Source organism: Diceros bicornis, chromosome 8 (assembly GCF_020826845.1).
Source record: "Diceros bicornis minor isolate mBicDic1 chromosome 8, mDicBic1.mat.cur, whole genome shotgun sequence".
NCBI classification, from domain to species: domain Eukaryota; kingdom Metazoa; phylum Chordata; class Mammalia; order Perissodactyla; family Rhinocerotidae; genus Diceros; species Diceros bicornis.
In genome coordinates, this window is record NC_080747.1 from 67,503,145 (window position 1) to 67,530,933 (window position 27,789).

The 27,789-nt window shown below is 36.0% G+C and overlaps 1 protein-coding gene across 14 annotated transcripts in view; it reads right to left on the minus strand.

Annotated features, from left to right (window-relative positions):
• SEC31A (SEC31 homolog A, COPII coat complex component) overlaps positions 1 to 27,789 on the minus strand; it is a 69,554-nt gene that overhangs the window by 16,732 nt on the left and 25,033 nt on the right. For 4 of the 14 annotated variants that reach the window (XM_058547373.1, XM_058547371.1, XM_058547372.1 and 1 more), the window contains exons 11-23: positions 22,700 to 22,930; positions 21,418 to 21,492; positions 19,936 to 19,974; positions 19,367 to 19,444; positions 16,517 to 16,592; positions 15,914 to 16,092; positions 14,568 to 14,694; positions 13,382 to 13,527; positions 11,947 to 12,120; positions 9,668 to 9,841; positions 7,019 to 7,111; positions 6,215 to 6,341; positions 4,166 to 4,507 (exon numbers count right to left, since the gene is read on the minus strand). In XM_058547373.1, the coding sequence (XP_058403356.1) occupies positions 4,166 to 4,507; positions 6,215 to 6,341; positions 7,019 to 7,111; positions 9,668 to 9,841; positions 11,947 to 12,120; positions 13,382 to 13,527; positions 14,568 to 14,694; positions 15,914 to 16,092; positions 16,517 to 16,592; positions 19,367 to 19,444; positions 19,936 to 19,974; positions 21,418 to 21,492; positions 22,700 to 22,930 (1,861 nt within the window). The remainder of the gene's footprint in view (positions 1 to 4,165; positions 4,508 to 6,214; positions 6,342 to 7,018; positions 7,112 to 9,667; positions 9,842 to 11,946; positions 12,121 to 13,381; positions 13,528 to 14,567; positions 14,695 to 15,913; positions 16,093 to 16,516; positions 16,593 to 19,366; positions 19,445 to 19,935; positions 19,975 to 21,417; positions 21,493 to 22,699; positions 22,931 to 27,789) is intronic. The other 10 variants (XM_058547376.1, XM_058547374.1, XM_058547379.1 and 7 more) reach the window with 6 other exon arrangements.

Consider the following 27,789-nt stretch of genomic DNA (forward strand, 5'->3'; position numbering starts at 1 on the left):
AACAGAATTTTCCGAAGAAAAGGAAGGAAAGCTATCATGCTCCTTTCCTTTAGTTAAAAGGTTAAAACCAGGTACTTATAATTTGACCAGAAGAATGTTTATGAAAATTCAAAAAATTTTTTTCACAACACTGTTTCATGAAAATATGCAATATTTTTTGTGTGTGTGAGGAAGATCAGCCCTGAGCTAACATCTGTGCTAATCCTCCTCTTTTTGCTGAGGAAGACCGGCTCTGAGCTAACATCTATTGCCAATCCTCCTTTTTTTTTTCTCCAAAGCCCCAGTAGATAGTTGTATGTCATAGTTGCACATCCTTCTAGTTGCTGTATGTGGGACGTGGCCTCAGCATGGCCGGAGAAGCGGTGCATCAACGCGCGCCCGGGATCCGAACCCAGGCCACCAGTAGCCGAGGGCATGCACTTAACCGCTAAGCCACGGGGCCGGCCCGAAAATATGCAATATTATGCCCCTTCAAGACTCTTCTATGTGAAGAAGCACAAGACTATCTACCTAAATCAAATTTTCCATTGTTTAACAAAATCAATGTTCACTCAAAGAGAGCTTCAGGATAGCTTGAAGTTCGTTTTATCAGAAAACAATCTTTTTGAGTAAAATTCTAGGGCCTTCATTATTTGAAAGGGCTCTCCCTTAGTAATAAGCACCCATTAAACGACAGACCAAAAAAAAAAAACAAAAAGTGACAGGCAGTATCCTACTTATCCTAGACAGTAAAACAGGGCAAACAAACTTCCTGCTTTCTGTGCTGCCACCACTGAAACAACACGGCACTATCGTAACTCAGGCTGTTCCCACTTTATCTCGAGAACTGGGCAAGGGCCTGTTTGCCTTGCCTCTGGTTGCGCCATGCTGCCCACAGTCTATTTGGTAGAACGTCCAGATTAACCTCCTGCAGGTACCACTCTGACGATGCCTCTCAGCAGTTCAAACTCCTTCATGAGAATTTCTCTTCTTACTGTATGAAGTATAAACTTCTTACCCTGGCATTTAAGGCTTTCCAAAATTTGGCCCAAATGCAAATTTTATGTGCAAACTTACAGCAAAGCTATGTGCTGATCATCAGAAATGTACTGTCCTTTTCTGCCTCCTACTTCTGTCTGGAATAATTCTGATATAGACTGAACAGGTACTCATTAAGACTTTACTGAATGTTTTGATGATTGCAACATTAGTTTCTCTAAGCCATGGGCACATAATTTTGCGGTTCACTAACAGCTAGAAGGCTTAAAAATCCTAGTGTCTGTCAAGAATTATACGCTGGACAAGCGGAATTTCCAAGTCCTACAGAGAACCATATGATCTAAGACACATTAGAACAAAGATAAAATTTCCAGCCACAATTATTTGTATAACCTAAGCAAAATTTTTAGGAAATCAAAAAATAAAATATGTAAAGCTGTAACTGTTAAGTGCAGGGGACTATTAACATGCAAGAGGTAACAAAGCAGCTAGCTTAGTGCATGCTGAATATTGAAAAATGTTTGTTTGGCTTCTTCTTCCTATTAGTCACTCTGTTTCTCAGCCAGGTTACAACATTCTGACTTTGTATATAGTCAAAGACGTTATCTCATGGCCAAATGCACTTTTACTTAGGGAGAAGAAAATACCCATGCAAATATTTAACTTAGATGATGAAGTAACCAGTCCCTAAAATAGTGTTGCTAAATGATTTTTGTAATTCCAACACTGATAGCTATTTCTATCACATCAGGACTAAACTATCTGGTACAGAAGGACGAACATGGGCTTTGAAGACTGAGAGACTTGGGTTTGTATCTCAACTTGGAGACTATGACTGTGCAAGCATGACAACGTTATAAAACTCCTAGAAAACGCAAGTTTCCTCAGTCAATTTTTAAAAAAAATAATTATTCCTATTTCTCACGGTTGTGAGAATTAAATAAGAAAATATATGGCAAGTGCTGGAACACGTCCAATGTATGTTCAATAAATGAAATTCACTTCGATTCCCTGCACCACTTTTTAAGGGGGGCTTTGAACCCATCTCTCACTCAAGAACTCTATTACCCAACTATTCAGATACTGTCTTCACTCAAGTTTTATTTTTTTTTCATTATTTTTTTTTGTGAGGAAGATCAGTCTTGAGCTACCATCCGGTGCCAACCCTCCTCTTTTTTGCTGAGGAAGACTCGCCTAACATCCGAGCCCATCTTTCTCTACTTTATATGGGACGCCGCCACAGCATGGCTTGACAAGTGGTGCGTCGGTGCGCACCCGGGATCCGAACCCACTAATCCCGGGCCACCGAAGCGGAGCGCGTGCACTTAACCACTGCGCCACCGGGCTGGCCCCTTGATTCAGGTTTTAAAAGGTAATTTTTTGAACTCTTTTTTGAACAACTGAATTAGCACTCCTCTCTATCAACCTACTGAAGTATATGTATTGAAAATTATAGAAATTTTATCTGTGCACTAAAGGGTGAAACATATTGTGTCTATGTGTGTGATTTTTGATACTTTGTGCTTTAATATTATATATCAAAGAGAGGAGGACATACGTGTATAATTCTGGATGCATAAGACTTTATTAGAAAGGAATACTTTCAATAGATACTATTTTATGACAACTGTTTTCAGTAATTAAAGCTACTGCTTAGCACATAAAAGGAGAAAGATATATACTGGAATCCCCAGAAGCACCTTCAGTATTAGGAGCAAAGCAAGACTCACTCACCTTTTGCCCCTCTAGTTCAAAACCATCAGTTATAATCTGACAGGGAAACTATGTTCAAACACCTAAAGGCACAGAGCTCTAATTCTGAGTGAGATTTTATGTAATCACAGCTAACTTTGCAGTCACTGTCCCTAAACACTTTTAAAGTATTAATGCATTCAATCCTTTTCATAAGCTTATGAGTAGGTACTACTATTATTCTGAGGAAACTGAGGCTTAAAGATGTTAAGTAACTTACTCAACTCAAGGTCACATAACTATAAAGTAGTGAAGCTGGGATACAAACCCAAGAAGTCTAATTCCAAAGCCTGTCTTAACCACTATGCTAATGGTTCTTAACCCTGATTCACTGATCCCTTTTCATAACGCATCCTTTTGAGGACCCTTTACGATCCCAAAATGAAAATCAGATAACATAAACTACCCATAAAAAATTAGTATAATGCTCCAATGGTCTAACATGAGAGAGGAAAAGAATTTATAAAACGTGTATTTCACTATAAAAATAATTTAAAATTAGGATTTTATATTTATTTATTTAGTGTGTGTTTGTATGTGTGTGTGGGGGGAAGATCAGCCCTGAGCTAACATTCATGCCAATCCTCCTCTTTTATTTTGTTGTTGAGGAAGACTGGCCCTGAGCTAATATCCGTGCCCATTTTCCTCCACTTTATATGGGACGCTGCCACAGCATGGCCTGACAAGCGGTGTGTCGCTGTGCACCTGGGATCCGAACCCGGGCCGCCAGCAGCAGAGTGCGCGCACTTAACTGCTACACCACAGGGCTGGCCCTAAAATTAGGATTTTAATTAGAAAATTTCAGGCATAACTACACCACTTGACAAAAAACAAAAAACAACAAAAAAACTAGAAATTTCCAAAATGTTTGAGAGGGTGGTATTACCCTAAATGGAGAATCACTGCACTACTGTACACTGACTTTCTGCTGTCTCTCACTTTTTTCCTTTAGATAAGCATACTGAGATCCCTATTCAGTTTTACAAATAAACATAATTATAAAATTTGTACAACCTCATTAAGACCCTGTACAGTTTAATCTCCATGAATGAGTTTAAGGCACAATTGTAAAAAGTGAAAACTTCTCAGTAACAACATAGAGCATAGTTTAGCTCTAGTAAAAAAAAGTGTCAATTAAATCTGGTTCCAAACACCACTTACCTTGCTAATTAATTTCTTACCACTTATTCTAAGTTCATTGGCAGATTATAAACTCTTACCCTTTTGATGCTCTAAAGCTTTCCTTATTCAGCAGTTAAAGTTCATTATGGGAGAATCACCCTTTTAGAAATAGTTTTAGAATTTGTTATAAAAGCTCAATCAACACCTCACATTACCCAGTTTACAAACAGCTGGAAATAATTCCCCTCTATCCACCCATGTGTTCATGAAAAATAAAGGAGGGAGCCAAACCAAATCTCTTTCAAGCGCAGACCTGTTCTTTGGGATGCAGGCAGCTCACTGGCAGCAGGCAGTGTACCTGTTGTTCCAGGAGGCAGTGCATAAGCTGAAGATGATGGTGGAGCTCCTGGTCCGCCATGCTGGAAGGATGCTCCAGAGGAAGAGGGAGGAGGGAAAGAAGCAGCAGGGCTGGAGGGAGGTGGAGAGACCTGGTGCTGTGCTGTGTACAGCTGAGACTGCCCAGAATAGGAAGAAGCAGAAGGTATGTAAGGGGTGTTAGGGTAAGCGTTGGAAGCAGAAGGAGCAACAGGCTGCTGAGGTCGATACATTGCTGACCCCCCTGTTCCGAAGGAATACGGCTGGGCTGGTTGATAAGCTACACCAAGGAGAAGAAACAGAAATTTTAATTAGTCACAAGTTTATTCAGACAGTAACAGAAAACCAAAGTTATCTCATTCTATGGAAATTATTTTCATCATTCTTCTTATAACAATAAGTTACAACCAAACAGTAACACTTATGTTATGCTTTTGACAGCTCAGATGCCCTAAATGTACTAAAAGTTATTGGATCCAACATTTGAAACCTGCCATCTCCAGATTGCTGCTGGCTATGAAAATCTTTGACTCATCAGACCCAAGTACTGCAAGCCTGACCCTTTTCTGAGACTTCTTGCTCCTGTGAAAAGACTGCAGTGACACCTACCTGCCACCAGATGGAACCATGCAGGAATTACACATCCATTGCACTCCCCTTTACAGTAAAGGCTAAAGATCAAGATCTTTAGGCAGCTTAAGATCTCCCCCACCATAGGGTGAGTACTACTGTTATGAATCAAATTATCTTCTCCAACATCTAGTAAAATCATCAGCTACTCAAATTCTGAGTTTGAGTGCAGTTCCAGATTAACAGTCAACTCTCTATGCTACCTGACAAAACAATTACTATATAATATTTTACATAGTGTACATAGTTGGTTAGTAAGCAATCAGGCAGCCAACTAATGTTTTAATGCAAAAACCTGAATCCAGATTAGAGATCTTAATATTAGCACATTGTGCATGACCAGGGGTAGGTATGAACCTCTATGGAGTGAACCTAGTAGAACTGTACTTGTTCTGTTCTGAAGATTGCACTTTCACGTTGAGCACTTCAGTGAAAAGTTGTATCAAATTTGTATTCATGTTAAGTAAGAACATCCATTTTAGAATGGAACATGCTCATTCAGATTAGTTCTTACTAGGAAACAGCCTCTTGTTTTTGTAATAGTTATTTAGTCATATAATTTTCCCCTTTGAGATTTTTATTTTTTTGCTCTTCATTTAAATTTTAAAATAATGGTGATATTTTACTTTCCAAGTGTAAATATTTTCTAAAAAATCAAAAGCCACTGGTAGATACACGTCATTGTTATACATTTGTCAAAATTCATAGAATGTACAACATCAAAAGTGAACCCTAAAGTAAACTATGGACTTTGGGTGATAATGATGTGTCAATGCAGGCTCACTGACTCTAACAAATGTACCACTGGGATGCAGGATGTTGAAAGTGGGCAAGGTTGTGCATGGGGGCAGGCGGGCTACTGGAACTTTCTGTACTTTCCACTCAATTTTGCTGTGAACCTAAAACTGTTCTAAAAAATAAAGTCTATTTCTTAAAAAAATAAAATAAATGGAAAACAACATCAACAAATGTCCCTTGGAACCATTTTTCCAAAAATGATTTGTCTCATCTTGACTGAAGGAAAAGAATATGTACCAAATAATTTCTAAAATTCTATTTTTTTATACCAAAATCATGGGAAAACTGACTCTGTTTAATAGGTCTTAGTAAAGGCTCAGGAACAGGAGCCAACAATTCTGAATGGACTGACACAGGAACTGTTTCCTAGCATGTTGATTCAGGATGCTTCCTAGGGAAACCATGTTTCTCTATAGCAAGGACTCCACTCCTACACAGAATGGTTCTTTCCTTACTTGTCAAAATTAATTTCATCATGGCTTTGGAGCTTCAAAGTAAACGCTTACTACATTAGAGAAGACATGCCTATGTGGAAGGACTTCAGGGTCACGCTACTTACGCTGTGGCTGTGGATAAGGTGGTATCTGGGTGTGCATATGACCTGGAGATGTGGGAAGCTGAGGTACAGCAGCATTTGGATTAACATTTCCATGCATTATGAAACCTGGAGGTGGAGGATTTTCTCCCTGGGAAATGAGAATACAGTAAAAAGGAGGATTACATTTAGAACCAAGAATCTTACCAGATAGATTTATAATCTCTGAAATGGAATTGTTTTTTTTTTTAATTTTATTACATAAGAAATATTGCATTTTCTACATTCTATCTCCTTCAGAACACATTTTCTGAGCAAGACATTCTGAGTGATTTAAAGATCAGACAGGTCCAAAGTAATAACTGCAATGAATGGCAACAGATGCTAATAGCCTCATAAAATGGTGTCAATGATATTTATAATATGCCACCAGGATTTTCCATCTCTACTAAATTCCAGCCACTAATCCACACTTGGAAATATAAGAATAAATGCCACAAGGGAACTTTAGCTTCTTTTCAATTTCTGCAGTGCTCAAAAAGAAAAAAAGAAAAAGAAAAAAATCTTCAGTGAAACCAGACTTAAACCACTGTTGGAACCTTGGTTGATGTTTTTCTAGCTCAAGTCAATTTAGCAGTACAAAAGAAGGAGAGAGGGATAAGAAAATAAATTGTGCTAAAAACTGCTTCTTGGATCCTAAAAGCATTAAAATGCAAGCAGGCAGACAGATGGGGGGAGGGGAACTTGAGAAAAGGGGGCAGAGATTATATAACTATATGTATTTAAGTGAGCGGAATTCTGCTCAAAGAGGAATAATGAAGGATATACCTGTGTGTCACAGGGAGAGGCTGCAGGTGGATGGCTGGGAAGGGCAGTAGGAGTTTTGTTACTCCAGGTAGTGACAGTAGGGGCAATTCTAACCTGAATTGAACAAAGAAATACAATCACAGAAAATAAAAAATGGAAATGTTAAAAGAAGGGAAAAAAAAAAACCCAAATGGCATTAATAGCCAGATGCAAAGCAAAAAATATGAGCAGAAAGATGGCATACATTAGTCAGGCAATTGCTTTTCCAGGTAGCTGGGATTCCAGAAGAACAACACACACTCACAACAAAACAGGTGGAGGGAGGCAGCAGAAAAATCAATATAAAAATCTAAATCAAAGCACAAAGAACAATGCCATTCAAGTGTCAAGAATAAGGGGGAAGAGCCACGTCCTGTAAATAGGGAAAGAAAGAAGACATGCCAAAAAAAAAAAGGTAATTGAATAAAAAAGTGATTTTGAAACATTAATAGTATTCATGCTACTATTTGATCTGTAAACATATTGCTGTAAGCTCCCTCTTCTGGATTTCATTAGAGCCACAAAAATCATATTAGTCCCATATGAGGCTGAGAATCATACAATCAGAGAATAATATTCAAGTTGATCCAGTCTAATCCCCACCCTTTACCATTGAGAAAACCAAGGCCCAGAGAAATGAAGGATCGTGCTGAGGTCCACACAACTCATTGGTGATGGAGCTAGGACTGATTCCAAGTATCCTGATTCCCAGGCCAGTGTTCACTACATTACACCATGCTGCTTACCCTGCAGTCCAGAGGGTTTTTTTTTTAAGCCATCAAAATCTTTTTTGTCAAGCAAATTGTTGTTGAAACTCCAATATATAAACAATTAATAGAAAAGATGTGCTGGTCAAAATGGGAGTGGAACTCCTACTAATCTGGCCTCCCTTTCATCCCTTTACTTCTGCCTACAAATATTCCTCTAAAACCAAAAGCTAGTATCCTTATTCAGCATATTCATAAACTTTCATCAAGAAAAATTACTGTTTAATTTATGATTGAATTTGTTTTTCTTAAAGTATGAAACTGCTAAGTCAAAGTATAACAAAAGTCTTTCAATATTTTTATGTTTCCCCAGAAAGACAGATAAACCCAAGGACATAAAGAGTAAATATTCTCTTCCTCCAATGTAGAGAGTGCCTTACTTTGGTACCCTGAAAGACAGTGTGGCAGAACTCAAGGTGCTTGGGAGTTCTAATTGCAAGTTGGCCATCGACTAGCCACACAATGCTGAGAAATTCAAACTCTATATCTTAAAACTCTGGCTGGTCGCTTGACCTCTCCACTTCTCAGTTTTCCCAGCCATCATATGATTTGCTCTCCTATGTCACAGACTTTCCAAGTCTGGCACAATCGCCACAAGAGTGGGGAATTTAATCTGTTTTGTTTACCAATATCCTCAATAGGTAGAATAAAGACAGGCACTCAGAGGAGGCTCTCAGATATTTGTCAAACGAATGAAAAAACAAAACAGAGAGTTCTCTAGACATTTACAGTTATATTCAAATGTAATCTATCCTGATTAAGTACTAATCAAAAGTATAATAGACAAAAGAACATGAATTGATTTTTTTTAGTTTCTCATGATTTCATATTTACTTTTTCCAGAACGAAATGTAAAAAAGATCCTGTCAATTCTATCAGCAATTTGTTCTATTTTAAAATGGGCAGAGTACCTGTTAACTTTGTTATCAGTCAAGACCACTTATTACTTATGAAAATATACTTCTCATTTAAGAACATGAGGGTTATCTGCTGGTCTGGAAATATAATTTTCTACATGAAATAGTAAAAGACATTAAGAGGCTATATTTTATGCTACTAAATGCTTGGTAATTTTAACTTAATAAGTAAATTAATTAATCAATAAGAATTATCTAATTATCTTCACATTCTCCATGACCGACAGCTTCATAAACATTCCATCATTCACTTTTCTCTAATATCCAAGTTGTCCAAAAAGAGTCTGTATTCTGGATATTCTTTATCACCCTGACACCGAAGACAAAGCAAACCTATACTAATGAGTCAGAAAAGAATACTCAAAGAAAAACTATTTTCTAAAAATATTTCATAAAATTAACCAAATCACCCACAAAATTGTTCCTGCTACTTTACTTGTTAGATGAATCAAACTGTAGAATTTTCAAGAACAGATGTACACGTGCAAGGGAAGTTTGAGTGATGGAAAAATAAGAAGAAATCTCCCTAGAGAGCTTAAGTTAATTTATATCTAAAATATAATGTTTGACCAGATCAAAGGAATGATTTTTAAAAAGATCATAAAAACCACCTTCAAGGTGCCAGCCCCGTGGCGTAGTGGTTAACTTCAACGTGTTCCGCTTCGGCGGCCCTGGGTTTGCAGGTTTGGATCCCAGGTCTGGACCTACAACACTCGCCAGCCATGCTGTGGTGGCAACCCACGTATAAAGTCAAGGAAGACTGGCACAGATGTTAGCTCAGGGCTAATCTTCCTCAGCAAAACAAAACAAAACAACCACCAAAAAACCACTTTCAAGAATATAAAATGTGTAACTATTAAAACAATATGTCGTCTAGCTTTATCATAGCAGATAAGGTCTCTAACCCAACAAACTAAAACCACCAATTTGAATAGCACATCACTCACATGGGGATAATATTGTTGAGATGGAACTCTCGGCATCTGTGTGTGGCCAGCAACTGGTCCAGGCCTGCCCTTGGGCAGCTGCTGCCTCTCGTAAGGAATTTTAGGTGATTCCTGCCCTAGTACAGGCTCTCCTTGTGCTCTACAAAGTCTGTCACGAAGCTGCACAATATTCGGCTATAAGAAGCAATGGGAGAAAACAAAGCAAATTGTTAAGAGTTCACCCAACTATATGACAGCATGTTGATTTTCTTAAAGTAAGCTTGATTATGCATATGATTTTTGTCCATATGCTGTGTATTATACAACAGACCCTGGTACATTAGGTTTTGACATCATGGTTTCTAATACTCAAGACTGACACCAAAGGTCCATGATATATAGTGTAACTTGTAATTTAACTCAGGCTGAGATTTGAATTCTGCCCGCCACAGAGTAGTATGTAAGATCAATGTGGTTTATCATCACTGCTCTTTTGTTGTTTTCTTGTACTCAACTAATTCTCGCAAATCACAAAAGTAGTTAAAAAGATCTAACTTTGTTTCTTTGTAGGGAAAAAAGGTCCCCAAAGAGAATCAAGTGCTAAAGATGGTAATGGAAGAAAATGGTGATCTAAGAAAGAAACGAAAATTAATTTAAAAAAGAGATGTTTGAAATAAATTAAGAGAGTAAGATGTTAAACTTAGGGTAGCTTATACACATCTACAATTATCCAGATCTACAAAACATATGAGTTGACCATATACGTGTTCTAGATAATAACAAACAACAAAAAAGCAATGTTAACATATTTCAGCAAGAATTTTAATATCTTTAAAAAGTACAGATTTCCATAAATTCATTAAAGGTTTCAAGACGTCATTTAAACTTTTTAGGTATACTTTATTGCCTTTTATGGAGGAGAATTATATAATGACATCACAAAGTCTCAGGACATATTCCCCAGAAAACACTAAGTGTCTACTGCGATATGCAGGAGGAAGTAACATCAAAATTATGATTTTTGCATAAAGAATGCTCGTTAAAAGTCCAAAGAAAAGCATGAGGACTAATGTACAGAAAATGTATGTGGTTATAAATCGCATTGAAATAGAGTTTAACTCTGAGGCTAGAAGATCTAAAGGTCTTAGATTAAGTTAGTCTTAAAATAAAGGGTCTTATATCTCAATATAATAATGAGACCCTATTAAGTAAAAAGTCATATAAAACTACTATGGGGGCCGGCCCCGTGGCTTAGCTGTTAAGTGCGTGTGCTCCGCTACTTGTGGACCAGGTTCGGATCCTGGGTGCGCACCAACACACCGCTTGTCCGGCCATGCTGAGGCAGCGTCCCACATACAGCAACTAGAAGGATGTGCAGTATGACATACAACTATCTACTGGCGCTTTGGGGAGAAAAAAAATGGAAAAAAAAAAGGAGGAGGATTGGCAATAGATGTTAGCTCAGGGCCGGTCTTCCTCAGCAAATAAAAGAGAAGGATTGGCATGGATGTTAGCTCAGGCCTGATCTTCCTCACACACAAAAAAAAAAAAAACAAAAAAACCCCAAAAAACTACTATGCCAAAGTCAACATAAAGACTATGTTGCTATTCTATCTAATATTCTCATTAACAATTTAGAAAGCTTGTGCATCAAGAACAATTGTTCAACAAGAACAATTCTTGTTCATCACTGTATGTTCAGCTACTTATTGAATTGAATTGAAACAAAAATTATGAAAAAGCCTGAGTTTTACTGCACACCAAATGAAGACGCTAAATTAGGAATGTAATGTAGTTCCCTCTGCCTTGAATACTTTAAAAATATACTCACCCACAGATGGTATCAGACTGAAATGGCATATAGAATGAATTTCTTTGCTAATATCTGGGGTGGCACTTGTGGGGAATTTAAAAATTAGAACCCCATTTGTTCAATTAACATTAATATTAACATTTATAGCTTTTCAACATAGAAGACTCATACAAAGAACCCTATACACAGCATCAGCATTTGGCTAAAGAAACAAAAAGTTGGTTCTTTTCCCACTTATTTTCCTCAAATACTATGCCCCAGTACAAAGGGACCTATCACACTACAAGAGCATCCTACCTTTCTGACACAGCTTGGGTAAATGATCCTTGAAGAACTGTTAATAACATTCACCTACATGCAGGTAATGGAAATTCAACTGCTCCCAAACATTCCACCTACTAGTATGCTTATGTTGAATACTGAGTGCTATTTACTGGACTCACTTTACTTAGACATTAAAAGAAGAAAAATGATCAATTCTAATTACCTGGTTGGTGTTTTCCGGAAGAAAAGCCAAGGCTGCAGCAATACTGCCCTGTGCTGCCAACAAATTGGCGTACTGACTCATTTTCTCAGCCAAGAGAACTCCCACAGTATTAGTGTCCATGGCTTGGGTGAGTTGTACAGCTTTCCGCAGGATGACAACTTTCTCAATCAGATCCTAAATGAGAAAAAGAAGGGAAGAGTGAAAGAGAAACAAAGATACCAAGATGTGTATGAGAGGAAGCTGGAAAAGATAATGAATTACTAAGATTTCCAAAACCTATTAGAAGTACAGTACTTATCATCATCTCTCTTAGAAAGGTATGGTATAGTTGACCACCATTTACGGAACTGAAAAAGTAAGGAGGAAGGTCTCTTACTCATGGATGGGGTATAGGTTACTACCTTCTCCTAAACATCCTTAAACTGCCAGATACTTGTCTTGTGAGCTAAAACAGGCATATATCCAAAGTGAAAGTGATACGCAGAGGTCTGAAGGGAGAAACTGTGTTCCTGTAGGTACAGGAGGAACTAGGAGAGACCACATCATACTATCTATATGTACTATAAAAACAGTACTACTACGAGGTGACATCCAAATGTCACCCAGTTTCTCATGTTGCTCTTCAAGACCAATTCTTTCAACAATGGGGAGCTATGCTTCAGGTATAAAGCACAAGAATATCCTGCCCTTTATAGGCACACAAATCCAGGAGTGTGAAACAAGTGTGTTTTCTCTCAGAAGCACTTAGAATGAAAATCTTGATGTCGTACCAGATTTTCAGTTTCAATAGAGTGATCTTTAAAGCAACAACCCTACTGACAAAATCTCTTTCCAGAGAGAAAAATAAATATTAGACTGAAATATCATGAGACTCTGCTGATTAAATGCTTAGGACAAAAATCTAAACGTATAGTTACCCAGTGCCTGAGAACAGTCCCCACATTTTTTCACTTCCTCTCTTGCCCGGGTACTGGTGCTACATGGGATTCCATTTTACCCCTTACTTCCATTTTCCCTTAACCATGAAGATTCTCTACTGGTACTGGGGATGCCTCCCATTCCTTACCCCACATTGCTTCTTTCTTTGCCCAAGGCAGACAGGGTCACTGGAGGCAGAGAGGGGAGCATGAGTAAGAAGAGGTAAACCCTAGGCCCGTTTTCATGCTCTTGCCACCTACTTCCCCCAATAAACTACCAAGTCACAACCATGATCTCACAAACAGTTGCAGCAACCCCATGTTACTATCCCATCATCTCAAACTTTGCCCCTCCAAATATAACAATAAATACACATAATCATCCAACACAAAAACTTCTAATGTGTAAATAAGTAGGGTGAAAGTGATAAACTTCTGGAACAAATCAATTTTTAGAATACAAGGAGGGTGAAAGACAACACTAAAAAGGAAGCACCTTTCATTCCAAAGATACTAACCTGAAGAGACAAAGGGTTGCTTCCATCTTGAGCTTTAGTCCAACATGCAACTAGTTTCTCTACATTCCCTGCGCAAATATAGCAGAGACACGCCTGAGTCTGCAGGAGGCTATCACCTTCACTTTCAAGCCTGGTTCCCAAAAGATCTATAGATCAAGAGGAAAACAAAACAAGATTATATCCAAGGCAACCTGTATATGAGGTCGTGAGCAGCCCAATAATATTTTCACAAGTACAGATTAAACTTCACAACCAATAAGTAGCAGGAAGAGACAAAATCACTCTGTCATGTAAATGCTCAGTAAATATTTATTTGTTAAATGAATGGAAGTGTGTGACAAACTGTATACAATAAATGATTTCACAAGAGTCTATATCTTGCTGCAGAATGGATTCCCATTAATTGTATTAGAAAAAATAATAAATGGGAATAATATTTGAACAGAAAAATCCTAATGAACATTTAACTCCATTTCATTACATCAGATAACTTTTGTAAGCAGTAGACTAAAATATGACGCATTTGAAATAAACATCAATGGTAGCTAAGACTGCTATAAATTATTTATGATAATAAAGTTAATATAATTTTCATATTCTCATAATACCTTCAAAGTAGCACACGGTTGTTGGTTCTTATACTAGCAGCCTGAAGCTTCTGTTCTTGCAAATAATGAATATTATTCCTTAGCCACCAGTTTAACCATGGTCTTTAATGGTAATTTCTACTCAAATGTTATAATTATTAATTTTATCAAGCTAACATTTATTAAGTGAGAGCTGATTATGTATAATTTTACATATGAATAGACTAAGGCTTAGAAAGTAATTTTTCCTAGGTCATACAGCTAGTAACTCTCAGAGGCAAGATTCCACGGCTGGTCTGTCTGAAACCAAAATCATTAAACAATATTATTAATAACAATGACTAGGTATGGGGAAGTAATGTAGTTAATAATTCCAAGAAAAGTATTCAAATGAGAACCTCTTTTTCTTATTTGTGATTAGTAGGTTTACAAAAATTTCTAATAAAAGTCGTCATTAATTTTATTTACAATATACCATGCCATATGAGAATATATATGCCATATATATTCCCATATATGTGGGAATACATATATGCCATATGTATATGGCATACATATATGCCATATATGTAATATAAATATAAAGTTCCTTTTCTTACCACAAAGGGCTGAAAACTCATCTGGTTTAGCATAAGTCAATACTGCAGCTAAAGCTTCTCTCCAATTTTTAAGATCACAAGACTGAACAATCTCTTTCCAGTTCTTCATTACCACTGCAGTAATTAGCTTGGGAAAGGAAAACAAAGGGAGAATTAAAAGCCTTTGGTATATTAATAAAAATTAACTCTGGCTAACCAATAATATCTTTCAAAACTACTTGTGACACTATTTCATGCAGAATAAAGCAGCAGCAAAGTGAAGTATATCTTTGAACCAACTGAAATAAAAGATGGTATTTTTCCTCAAAAAAAAATCGCACAAACATATTGTATAAAATGCTGAGAAGTATAGGGTGTTATCAAAACATTTAACAGGAAGACATGACCTGGTCTGATGGATCAGGAAAAACTTTCTGAGTATACAGACATCTGAGACATAAAGTCAGCATTAACTTCATCAGGAAGAAAAAACATCCCAGGCCAAAGGAACACTAGGTGTAAAGTCACGACGGAGAAAGGCACATGGAGTGTACGAGGAACTGCAAGGCAGCCAGTGTGGCTCTAAGACAACAGGGGAGGGCACAACACAAGACAAGGCTGGGGAGACAACAACGACCAGTGCTGATGAGACTGAACACTGGGACAACTTTTATGGAAAGAAATGTAATAACATCAAGCATGGGCTTACAAATGTACAGACCCTCTGCACCGGAAACTCCTTTCCTAGGCCTACAGCCTCATTAGACAATTAGAAATTCGTACAAATCTTTAGGCACAACAAGAATGTTTATCACTATCTTACCCATATTATGAAAATACTAGAAATTACCCAAACACCCCAAAATAAGGGAAATAATATATCTTTACTATAGAATATTATACAGCAATTAAAAATTTTTGTAAGAATCTTTAATGATATGGGAAAAAAATGTTCACAATATAAGTGATGATATCTATAAGTAAAACCACAAACATATATACATATTTGATCCTCATTCTGTTTTAAAAAATTCTACAAATACATAGAAAGAGGTAAGAAAAGATACATACCAATCTGACGGAAGAATTAGGGGGTGTTAAAATTTTTATCTTTAAAATTTTCCACATTCTAACTTTTCTACGATAAAAATATGAAAACTATTTTTCATTTTAACAATTATATATGCAAAGAACAAAAATTAGAATAATCACACCAAACTATTAACAATAACTATTTCTGGGTCAAGAAATTATGGGTGAGTTTTTTGTTCTTTACTCTTTTCTGCATTTCAATTATTTATAGTAAGAGTGTACTGCTTTTACAATCAGATAAATATTATTGTTTATCTGTTTTTATAATAACATACCCTGGTAATTTTGCTTTGGGATTTCGCAAAATATTTTTTCTGGGTTCTAGCCAAGAGTTCTTGTCCACCTGCTATGGCCAATATAATGGCATCAGCCATGCGGTTATCATGTAAACAAAGGTCAACAGCACTCTCAAAGTTACCCGTCAGCAAAGCCTGAGTAATTAAACCATCAATATCTGCAATAAAGAAATAATACACTCACGTTACACAAAATTTTTTCTTACAAGAAAAAATACCATACATATATCAATGGAGAACACAATATTAATTTATGAATATTACTGGGGGATTAATTTCTAACACAAGCTGTTGAGATCTATGGAAATATACTGAGATGCATGTTAAGTATAATCAGGTAAAATAAGACATTTTCCAGATTGCTTAAACTAGAATAGTAAAGATCATTATAGTTTATGTATCACTTAGATGTCAGAACATATGACCATTTCCAAGGCACTGATTACATATACTAAATGATAACTGAGTTCTTCTTTTCAACCCTCTACACCCTGTGACAAAGCATTTCTAACTTAAACTTAGGGACTATTTGCTTTCAAATGGTTAAAAAAAAGTCAGAAATCAAAACCAATAGGTACTTACCACCACTGATGGAGATGTTAAATGTTCCCCCAGCTGACGGTAGAAATTCAGATTCTTGTTTTTCCTCTTTAATGTGCTAAAGAGATGGAAAGGGCAGCAATTTAGCCAGAACGAAACTGTGAAACAATTTACTGGCAAAAAAATTTACATATGATTATTCACCTACTGACTAGATGACATGCCAAGTTATTCCAGAAAAGTTTTCAGATCCAAGTTTACATGAAGATGTATGACTTCCCTAAGTATTAACTCCCGTTATACAATTGTATATAAAATCCAAAGTCATCAGAAATAACGTTAAACAAACTTAAGTGTACCTATCCATTACTGGTAGCTCAGAAGTTACTGAAGCTGAAGAATCTTTGTTTTCTTAAATATCTCAACTAAGAGTAGCCTGAAACAGGCAAAATATACATGTTTTTAATTATACTATATTTAGATTTTAAAACAACCCTGTTTCTACACATCTAAAAGTTTCTGTCCACTAGGGTTAGTTACAGGGTCTTTTTGTTTTAATTGAATTAGTCATAAAAAAAAATCACTTGGTGTCCTTATATAAATGCAATACAAACAGACTGTTTACTAATATACTCAAATTCAATTACAGATTTTGTATTCTCTTAAATTAGTCATACCTGGAACAGCAGGTTGGTTTGGTAAAAATACATACAGTTTTGCTATAAGTTTCTAAAGACAACTTGTAAGACTGCGTAAAAACAAATTTAATACTTTCTTTCTTTAGAAAAAAAGAAATGTAATGGAGGCATATTGCTGGGAAACACTTTGTTTTCTATGCATAAAAATTCAAAAGAAGACAAAAAATAAAATATATCAAAGAGATTACAGAGAAATTTTTAAATAAAAACATAGCTGTGCTGCATGAGATAAAATACCTATCTTCCACACTTGTGTTGCCTACACAATCTGAATGTAAGTGCCTCGCATTCAAAGCCAGGGGCATTTTTGGATTGGGCAATTTTAGTGCAGAGGAGTAAATAGCATCATCTGTATATAATACTTAATTAATTAATATTGACTATTACAAGAGAATAACCATAACCTTAATTCTTTCCCCAACTAAAGAGAAGCATTTTAGAATTTAAAAACTCAAAAAAATTTTACAACTGAAGTATTCACCTTAAGGAATAAACCAGATACTGATCTGATTATATTCATAACAAACTTATCAAAAAAACCTTTTCTTTCTTTCAACTCACAATTTTTCAAATTTGCTTTCCAAAAACAGTTAATAAACCTTTATTTATAGACTTCTGAAATATACATAAGATAAAAATGCACAATTTATTATGTGTTGAGTATCTTCAGTGTGTAAGCTACTATGTTTGATAAACAAATAGCATCATCAAGATAAAGGGGAAGATTTTACCTCCTTAAAGAAAATTTTTTCAAATACTTTGTAAGTACACATTGATGATTACTGTTTTTCTAAATACATATTATTGTTACCTATTAATTCATGAGTGTATTTTCAAATGGTCCTCTATTTGATAACAGTTAATCTATCGGTACACAAATGGAAGTACATTTCTTTAATGTATCCTACAATTCTGTCTAGGTAGTCCCAAAATTAGTTCAAATTTTTAGTAAGATTTTCCCTATATCCTTTATTCTCAGGTTAAGCAAACGCTAGAAGATCCACTTTTAAGGACAATGTTTCTTATAATCATCTTGTAATGGTCTAAATTTTTGTCGTTAGTGCTGTCAAGTCGATTCCGACTCCCAGCAACCCTATGTACAGCAGAGCAGAACTCCACGTGGTCTCTTTTTTGCGCCATCCTCTCACCTTCCGTCACTATATCAGACAAGGCTCCGCTGCTATTCACAGGGTGGGTGGCCAGGTCCATCTTCCTAGTCTGTTTTAGTCTGGAAACTCTACTGAAACCTGTCCACCATGGGTGACCCTGCTGGTATTTGAAATACCAGTGGCATAGCTTTCAGCATCACAGCAACATGCAGCTGCCACAGTATGACAACTGGCAGATGGGTAGTGTGGTTCCCTGACAGAGAGAAATCTGGGCCGGGGCGATGAGAGAGCTGAATCTTAACCACTAGACCACCAGGGCTGGCTAGTCTAAATTTACTGATGAATTGTTTTTATAACTTAGTAAAAGACTGTAAGAAATATTCCATAGTCAGGATATCCCCACACCACAAAGAACAATGAGAAAGTCACAGATGAGACGAGAAATGAGAACCTGATTATTTTCAAAGACGAAATATAATTAGAAAGCAAGAAAAGTAAATTACAGAATTATTTGTTAGTGGTTAAAAAACCCCATAAAATTAAAAGGAAAAAAATGAATGATACAACTCTGTTCAAGGACTCTTTTTTTAACTAGTTATAGAAAAACTGTCAACTACAACTCAAGACATGTTTATAGTAAATCATGACAATCAGTTTATTTAGTGAAATATTCTCTTCTTGGACTCAAAGTTCAAGACTAATTCAGAAGCCTACGCCACTGATAGTGGGCCCTAAATATTAATGTGCCAAGAAAAAGCATTAACTTTATATGCAATGCAATGTGGATTTCTGAATAAAATCTCTTTTCAGTTTGACATCTTGATATCCATCCAACCAAATTAAGTTAATCTCACATCAACTGTTAATTTTAAACCATATAATCCAGAAGCTAGGTCAGAGAACTAAAGATTTCAGAGATGATACTTCTGTCAAATTAGTAAATAGACTCCTACCTGAAACACCTCGAAGAAAACAATATACTCCAGCTTTATTTTGGAACAAGTAGTCAAGAAATTTTCTGTATTTCAATGTGAGATAAATATCACATATTTTTCTAATGTAATTAAAAATAAAAAAGTAAATACCTCTCCCAAGAGCTGCTCTTCAGCAGCAGGGCTCTCCTCCCCATCACTCTGTGCTAGTTGATGAGAGTCTTTAAGAGCCTTTGGTACACAAAACAATTACAGAGGAAGTTGAAGAATGCAGCATTAAAAGGTATTAGTGAACAAGCAAAGACAAAAGACGCAACCAACGACATTCAGAGCAAGTTTAATCATAAGAAGCAACACTAAGTAAATTTATTTGAGAAACACCATTAGAGGAAAAGGAAAGAGCCATTACTGCTAAGACTTGCCCTTTCTTTCCTACCAAGTGTTCCTCAGCAACAAAGATCTTACCTAGTATCTGAGTAGTCATTGATTTTGTTTTTCTTCTTTTGCAAAAATTCAAATACCATCAAGAAAAAGGAATGCTCTACTAGCTAAAGTTATGCTACTTTAAAATGAGAATTATTCATTTATTAAAATATCTACAATCAGCATTTATTTTTACACTGTAAAGCAATAAAACAGATAAATTTCTAAAATTACATTTCCTTCTTTGGTATGACCTAAACCAAATTTTAGAAGGCAGCTATTTGTGATGGCTCTCTTACCACATCTGTTCCATCCACTTTGTTCAAGGCCACAGCAATCTGAAATAAAAACAACAACTTGCCTACTAAATGGAATTCTATTTCAATGCATATAGCAAATCTTCACCTCTTACTCCATTTTCACTGGCAAAAATCCACAGAAGTTCAGATCCGGGATAGTATATTTAAGAAAAGAATAAAACCTGTGCAGAACTGATTCTCAGTGGTTCTAGTTTCAATCACGTGGAGTTCTACTGCTCACATGTCATCTCACTCGGCTATTCAATCACAAAACTAACCTCAAAACAAGCATGTTTTCTTCTACTTTGTTTTAAATAAAATAACTACAGTTAATTTGAAAAAATATTTCTTCAGGTACTCACTATAGAAAGAACTGCTATTAGAAGTATTCTGACAATCAGATTCTATCTCCTCATTTTTTGCTAGCAGGTAGGAAGTAAAACTTTCATATTAATCTCCTGCAAATCTAAACAAGTTATACAATCAAGCAGTTTAGACTAATAATAAAGTTAAATATAAAAAATCTAAAGGAGTAAGCAAAGACACAAAGCCAGTAAGCAGTGCGGCTGTGATGTGGCCCCAGGTCCGTGTGATATCAGAGGAGCAGAAATCTCCAACATGCCGGGCCCTGCCTGGAGTGCGCAGTATCCAATCTGCACCATGATCGCGACAACCATGTAATGCTACAGAAAACTTGAGTCACTTTCAAAGAATGACAGAGGGCTAATACACATCACACCGTCAAAGAATCTATTTCCTTCAAGGTTTCCAAAGTCAACGTTTTTACCGCTGTTCATGTCAACATTGTGGAATAATAATTAAGTCTCTCTTTGAGAAGAAAACTATAAAACTGAAATATGACTTCCTGTTTTTACAAGGGAGTCTTTTTTTAATTAAAATATTAAGCAATTCACTTGGACTTTTTGTGTATTCAGGTTCAGTACAATACCCTGGCCCTGCTGCAAAATATTTACTAGTTACTTGTTAGCTGGACCAACTCAATACACAGTTTGGGAATTGTGGGCTAAAGGCATAATGAGCTAGGGTGGAAAATCCTAATAGTCTGAAACAGTACCCTATTTTCCATGACTTAAGCTGTAGTCCATGCGGGGTGATCTCTAACAGTTGCCCTCTCTCTTTTCCCCGAGGGCCACTGGTTACACACCCTGTTAAAACTGAAGCATTATTTCCAGTGTTTGAGGTTCACAGCCTCTTATCTTTCAAGCCTAGTTCTCCCTGACACAGCTCTTTAAATCAGGTTTGAATTAAGGGTGGTCCTGGCAACTTCTAAATCCAAGTATAGTGTGGAGCTTCACTTTTAACAGTATGTATTCAAAACTTTGGCAACCAAACACAAATTCTTATTAAATGTTTATTGAATGATTTGAGACAATCTGTGTAGAACTTTATTAAAAAAACACCTATGCTACATAAATATTTTACTTGTATAAGCACAGCCTTTTACCTTTCCCAAAAGTTTACCTTCTTTCCTAGGTCTTCTTTTCTGTATCCTAGAAGTTCAAGGTATTTTCCACGAGAATCATCCTCAAAGTTTACCTTTAAAAAATACATATTCTTGAAACAAAGACTTGCAGTTAAAGGCCTAATTTTTAATGAATAAAAAAAAGTCCAAGTAGAATGATTAAAAATATCTAAAGTCTACTATATCTAAAGCCTACTATATCAACTAGAAGGTTCACTATAAGAAAGAATCCAAAGAACAGTTATTTTTTAACAAGCTTTTTTTAATAGTAAGTATACTAGTAATTAATTATCCCAGTTGAACAAAGCTTACTGTTAAACTATAATTTTTTTTTTTGGTGAGGAAGACTGGTCCTGAGCTAACATCTGTTGCCAATCTTCCTCATATTTTGCTTGAGGAAGATTAGCACTGAGCTAACATCTGTGCCAATCCTCCTCTACCTTGTATGTGGAACGCCATAACAGCATGGCCTGATGAGCTCTGTGTAGGTCTGTGCCCAAGAACCAAACCTGCGAACCCAGGCTGCTGAAGCAGACTGCGTGAACTTAACTACTACACCACCGAGTTGGCCCCATGAACTGTAACTTTTGTAAATACAAACTAACTCGTGTCCAAAGGCTATATAAATGCAAAACTCACACAATGTGGAACATTCAATGTCCTAAAACTCTTTCCCAAAATTATTATTTAATTACAAAATATAAAAATAAATTCGATAATTTTAGAATTCAACCTTATTGTATTCAAGATCTCTTTTCTTTGGAAAATTCAGTATCAAGAAATAGATATTCCAGCGGAGGCAAAATGACCAACCAGAAAATTCTATTTTTTACTCTACCGCCATAAATGGAACTGAGTAAAAGGGATGAGAAACACCTCCAACCTCTCTCCACTACACCTCTTGCCTCTTTTCCCGTTTTCCTTAACTGGATCTACTACAGAAAATAAATATTTTATGTTTTTATTATACTAAGCTTTATGTTCTAATTTTCAAATACGTCTACTGAATGTTATGTCTCTCTCACTTAAATACATCTATTATATTGTTTTTTACTTATTAAAAAAAGTACTTCATATTGGGCTTTTCAAAGCAGAGAAGGAAGAACTCTTGACATAAAAAGTTAGGTCATGTGCACTTCATAAGGTTTCTTTAATTTCAACATGAATTCCTAAAATCACATTCTTCCAACTGTTTCTTTAATAGGAAGAAAGATTTAGAATATAACAGAAACAGTTAAATTTGCAGATAATGAAATAAAATTGTTTTAAAACCAACTTTACCTTCAAAAAGGACCACACATTTTTTTCAAACTCAGTCTGAGAAGCATCAATTTTTTTCTGACAATAATTGACAAATCCTTGTGACTGCACAACCTGCTGAAGTTGGTCCGATCGGCTGAGGAATTCCTTTTCTGTTACAACCTGACTAATGAACACATGGTGCTGCTGCTGCTCAGCTCCCTGCTGAGACTGCATTCTGACATTCTCAAAGGTAACCAGTTTGCCACCAAACTATGAAAGAACAAATGAACAAAATCAGTTTGAATCACAAGGATGTGGCCAAAAACACGCTATTGTAAACCTGCTAATGGAAAGAATCGTGGCCTAAATATATATCATTTTGGATAAAATTATCTGATACACTCTCCCATACTCTACAATCTGACCCCAGCCTTCAATTACTATTCCTTCTCACACCACCCACCTTCTAGATGAAATATACTATTTACTGAGCCCCACTATTTCTCACCTACTTGTTTTTACTAACTTCCACATACTCAATGCTACTTCTCAAGGCCCAGGCAAATGCCACCTCTTCCATCCCAGATGCCCTCAGTATATTATATATCTCTTTTGATTCAACTATTAGCTATATGTATTTGCCTCACCTTCTGTTGTAGGCTCTAAATTTTAAAGGGTAGCAGAATACGCCACTCCAAAATATGCCATTTGGCATAAGAATTATTTTGAGCTAAACACTACCTGAAAAACAGCAGAGGCAAGAAAGGCACTCTGAACTCCCCTTTACTTCCTGAAAGCAGGAGATGAAACTCCCATGTGAGAGCTGCTCTCCCTATACCAGGAGGAAAGAAACATTATCACCAGAGACGGGAGTTGAGGCGGAGAGAACTCTTGTACAGACCTTCTTAAAGAACAATTATCTCCCTTTAGTCTCTATATAAATTTTAGTTACTTTTCCACAATTGCCATTCTTTGTTCAACCTAGTATATAAACACTTAGGTTTTGCCACTTGTTTGGGTCTTCATTTCCCTGTGGGGGCTCCCATGTATGTACATGTAAAAATCTGTATGCTTTTCTCCTGTTAATGTCTTATGTCAATTTAATTCTCAGGCCCAGCCGAAAACTCTAGGAGGGCAGATACAAAGTTCTGCCTCCCCTATACTTACAAGAAAAGCTCTTTGTCTACTTTATTCTTGTACTTCCTACAATACCCAATATCTGCCTTGTATATAGCAAGCAGATAGTTAATATCTGATTAATATATTCATAAAAATAAATATAGGTAAAGAAGGAAACACAGGACCAAATTTGGTTCTTTATACTCAGTAACTATACAAAGATTATGCTCTTTACACAAATTTATCTTATTAAATGTTTAATATCTTCAAAGTGTTTGTTATGTCAGGCATTGTAGGAAATATGAAGACATAAGAAACCACAAACCACTATCCTTAAGGAACTTAACATGAAAATAGAACTGGATACAACAGTCACATATAAGTGCTGAATGAGGTGCAGATAATACTACACATGATATGGAATTTCACCGAAGGGCAAAACCACTGGGTTTCCCCAAATGCTAGAGAAGTGAGGGAAAACTGCACCCAGAAGCAAGATCTAAGCTGGGTTTCACAAGATGATTAGGTTTCTTCATTTATTTGGCTCTATCTAATATTAATGTTATAATATCACATAATTATAATAATGTAAATGCTGTTAGTCATCAGTTTTTTAAATGAACTAAAACAAATCTTGAAAACTTAAACTGAACACAAAAATATTTTTAAATCTTAGCAATGTAAAAATAACGTAATTTACAAAAATTGGAAGAAAAAAAATTTAGAAAGAAAAAAACGGAAAAATTAGAAGGAAGTATAAATGCACTAATTTAATACTGCATAGAAGAGTTTCAATTAATACTATATAAAGTTGATACGTCAAGACATGGACATTTAGGTAAATTATTTACATTTATAAAGATAATCATAAAATAACCAAAAATTCTAAAACTTCAATAACAGTAACCTAAAGATATTTGAAGGGGACATTGACATTCTACTCCTCATTTCCAAAGAGAGGGAATTTTTATTGCGCTCTATCAGAGGGAAGAGCAGAGGAAGAACACTTCCAGCCTCTCTCTGTCCTTCCACTCTCCTGGGAGAGGACGGATTGACACTGTTTTACAGGGAAGAAATGCAGCATGCTGGCATCAGCTCTTCAGGGCTTCTTTTTGTATGTCTGCCTGCATAGAGCAATAGTTCATGTAGATAAGTTGCCTGCACCTCAAGGAAAGTCTTATAGTACCTAGATCTCCCTGTAACTAGGTTGGTAAGGCTGCCTAATACAAGGGTGAAGCTAAAAAAATCTTTATTGAATCAGATATTGGGGATATAGAGGCAAACAGAATAAGAGTGAGGCCCAGCTCTAACGGAGCCTACGTTCTAGCTTGTTAGTAGGTCCATATAGCTGCACATCTAAACTATAGTCTCTAATCTAGCTTATGGCTGCACTAAAGCTGATATTCTGATTCTCTCTCTCTCTTTTTTTTTTTTTTTGGTGAGGAAGATTAGCTCCGAGCTAACACCGGTTGCCAATCCTCCTTTTCTTGCTGAAGAAGACTGGCCCTGGGCTAACATCCATGCCCATCTTCCTCTACTTTATATGTGGGACACCTGCCACAGCATGGCTTGATAAGCAGTGCGTAGGTCTACGCCCAGGATCCGAACGCGGGAACCCCGGGCCATCAAAGTGGAGCGTGTGAACTTAACCACCATGCCACCAGGCCAGTCCCTCTATCTCTCTTACTTGGTTCCAAACTCATATGGGGAAGAAAGGAGTGTTATTTACTGTCTTTATAATACTCCAATATTAGTCAATGGAGGGAGGGATATGAGAGGAGGAAGACGTTCACTTTTCATTCCAAAGATAAATATATAGTAAACATCATCTATTTGTCAGGCACCATTCTAGGCACTGAAAATATACCTGTGAAGTAGACAGTCTCTGTCCTCAAGTAACTTACATTTGGGGGTAGGGGAGGAGCTTTTCTGTACAGTTTGATTTTCTTTTAAACTTTGTACATATATAATTTTGTAATAATAAATGTTTTAATTACTTAAACAAAGAATGAACTAACTAGCTGGATGGTTGGGATTCAGTAAGGAAAGTGGAAAGTCACAAACAAAAGAAAGATTCAAAGGCAGGAATGCAGATAGTAGAGAAGATCAGACAGGAAGGATGAGAAGATTAAGTAAATCCAAAAAATGGATTTATGAGTGACATAAAGGTCTATTTTAGGAAGACTAATCTAGAGTATGTAGTATGGATTGCAGGGGAACAAGACAAGCAACAGACATGCAATCATGTAACAGGTCAGTGTGAAAAGACGAAGAATTAGGCCAAGTAATAGCAATATAAAAGGAAGAAATAAATCCAAGAGATTTACAAAGAGATCGATACCCGGACCTGAGGAATGAATACGAGAACATGGTTATCAGAACTCAATAGCAAGAACTCAACAGTAATTGCACTGGAGATGATTCATTCAGTTTTGGGAAAGGTGAATATATAGAATTCTATGATGTGTAAAATTCTTTTATGATGATAAAAAACGTGATGGGGAAGTTTAATAAAATACTAAGTTTAATATCTTATCTTTCAGGCATTATTACCAAGAGACTCACTTTCATCATTATGTACAATAGGCATTTGATCATAATGGCAGTAGAATAGCTATAAGCTTTATAACTCTAAGATTAGACAAGTTAATTTCTCTGTGCCTCTCCTTATCCGCAAAATGGAGGTGATAGCAGTAGCTATTTTATAAGGTAGCTGTGAGAATTAAATGAGGTGCTATATGCAAAATGCTTAGAACAGTGCTTGGCACATAGTAAGTAAGAAATACATTTTAGCTATTAATATTATTTTAATGAAGTTTTATTAAACGTGTAGGTTGTAGGAGAGAGTAACCCAACATTGGACAAATGGACTGTTCTATACAAGATTTTTAAAAACAGAAGTGAAATAAGAATATTTAGGAAAAGACTTTATTTCTTCTTTCTGGTCTACAGGAATGGCCAGAGTTTTCTAAGCTGAAGCTTGAGGACATTAATTTGGCAATAATTTCTCAGATATGATACCAAAAGCACAGGCAACAAAAGCAAAAATAGACAAATGAGGCTTCTGCACAACAAAGGAAACAATCAACAGGGTAAAAAGGCAAACTACGAATGGAAGAAAATATTTGCAAATCATTTACCTGATAAGGAGCTAATATTCAGAATATATAAAGAACTACTACAACTTAACAACAATAAAAAACAAACAATCTGATTAAAAAATGGGCAAAAGACTTAAACAGACATTTCTCCAAAGTGACATACAAATGGCCACAAGATACATGAAAAGATGCTCCACATCACAAATTATTAGGGAAATGCAAATCAAAACCACAATGAGATATCACCTCATATCCATTAGAATGGCTGTTATCTACAAAATAGTAAATAACACATGTTAATGAGGATATGGAGAAATTGGAACTACTGTGAGCTGTTAATTGGAATGTAAAATGATACAGCCACTATGGGAAACAGTATGGAGGTTCCTCAAAAAATTAAAAATAGAATTACCGTAAGATCCAGCAATCCCACTTCTGGGTATGTATCCAAAAGAATTGAAAATAAGATCTTACAGAGATATTTGCACACAAATGTTCATAGCAGCATTATTCACAACAGCCAAGGTGTGGAAGCAACCTAAATGTCCGTTGATAGACGAATGGATAAAGAAAATGTGGTATATATATATACAATGGAACATTATTCAGCCTTTTCAAAGAAGGAAATCCTGTCATACACTACATGGATGAACCTTGAGGACATTATGCTAAGCGAAATAAGCCAAACACAAAAAGAAAAACACTACATGATTTCATCTATATGAAGTATCTAAAGTAAACTCATAATGTGATTATCACTGGTTAGGGGAGGGGAAAATGGGCAGCAGTTGTTTAATAAGTATAGGATTTCGGTTTTGCAAGATGAAAAAGTTCTAGAGATTTGTCACACAACAATATGCATATAGTTAACATACTGTACTGTACACTTAAAGATAGTTAAGAGGGGCC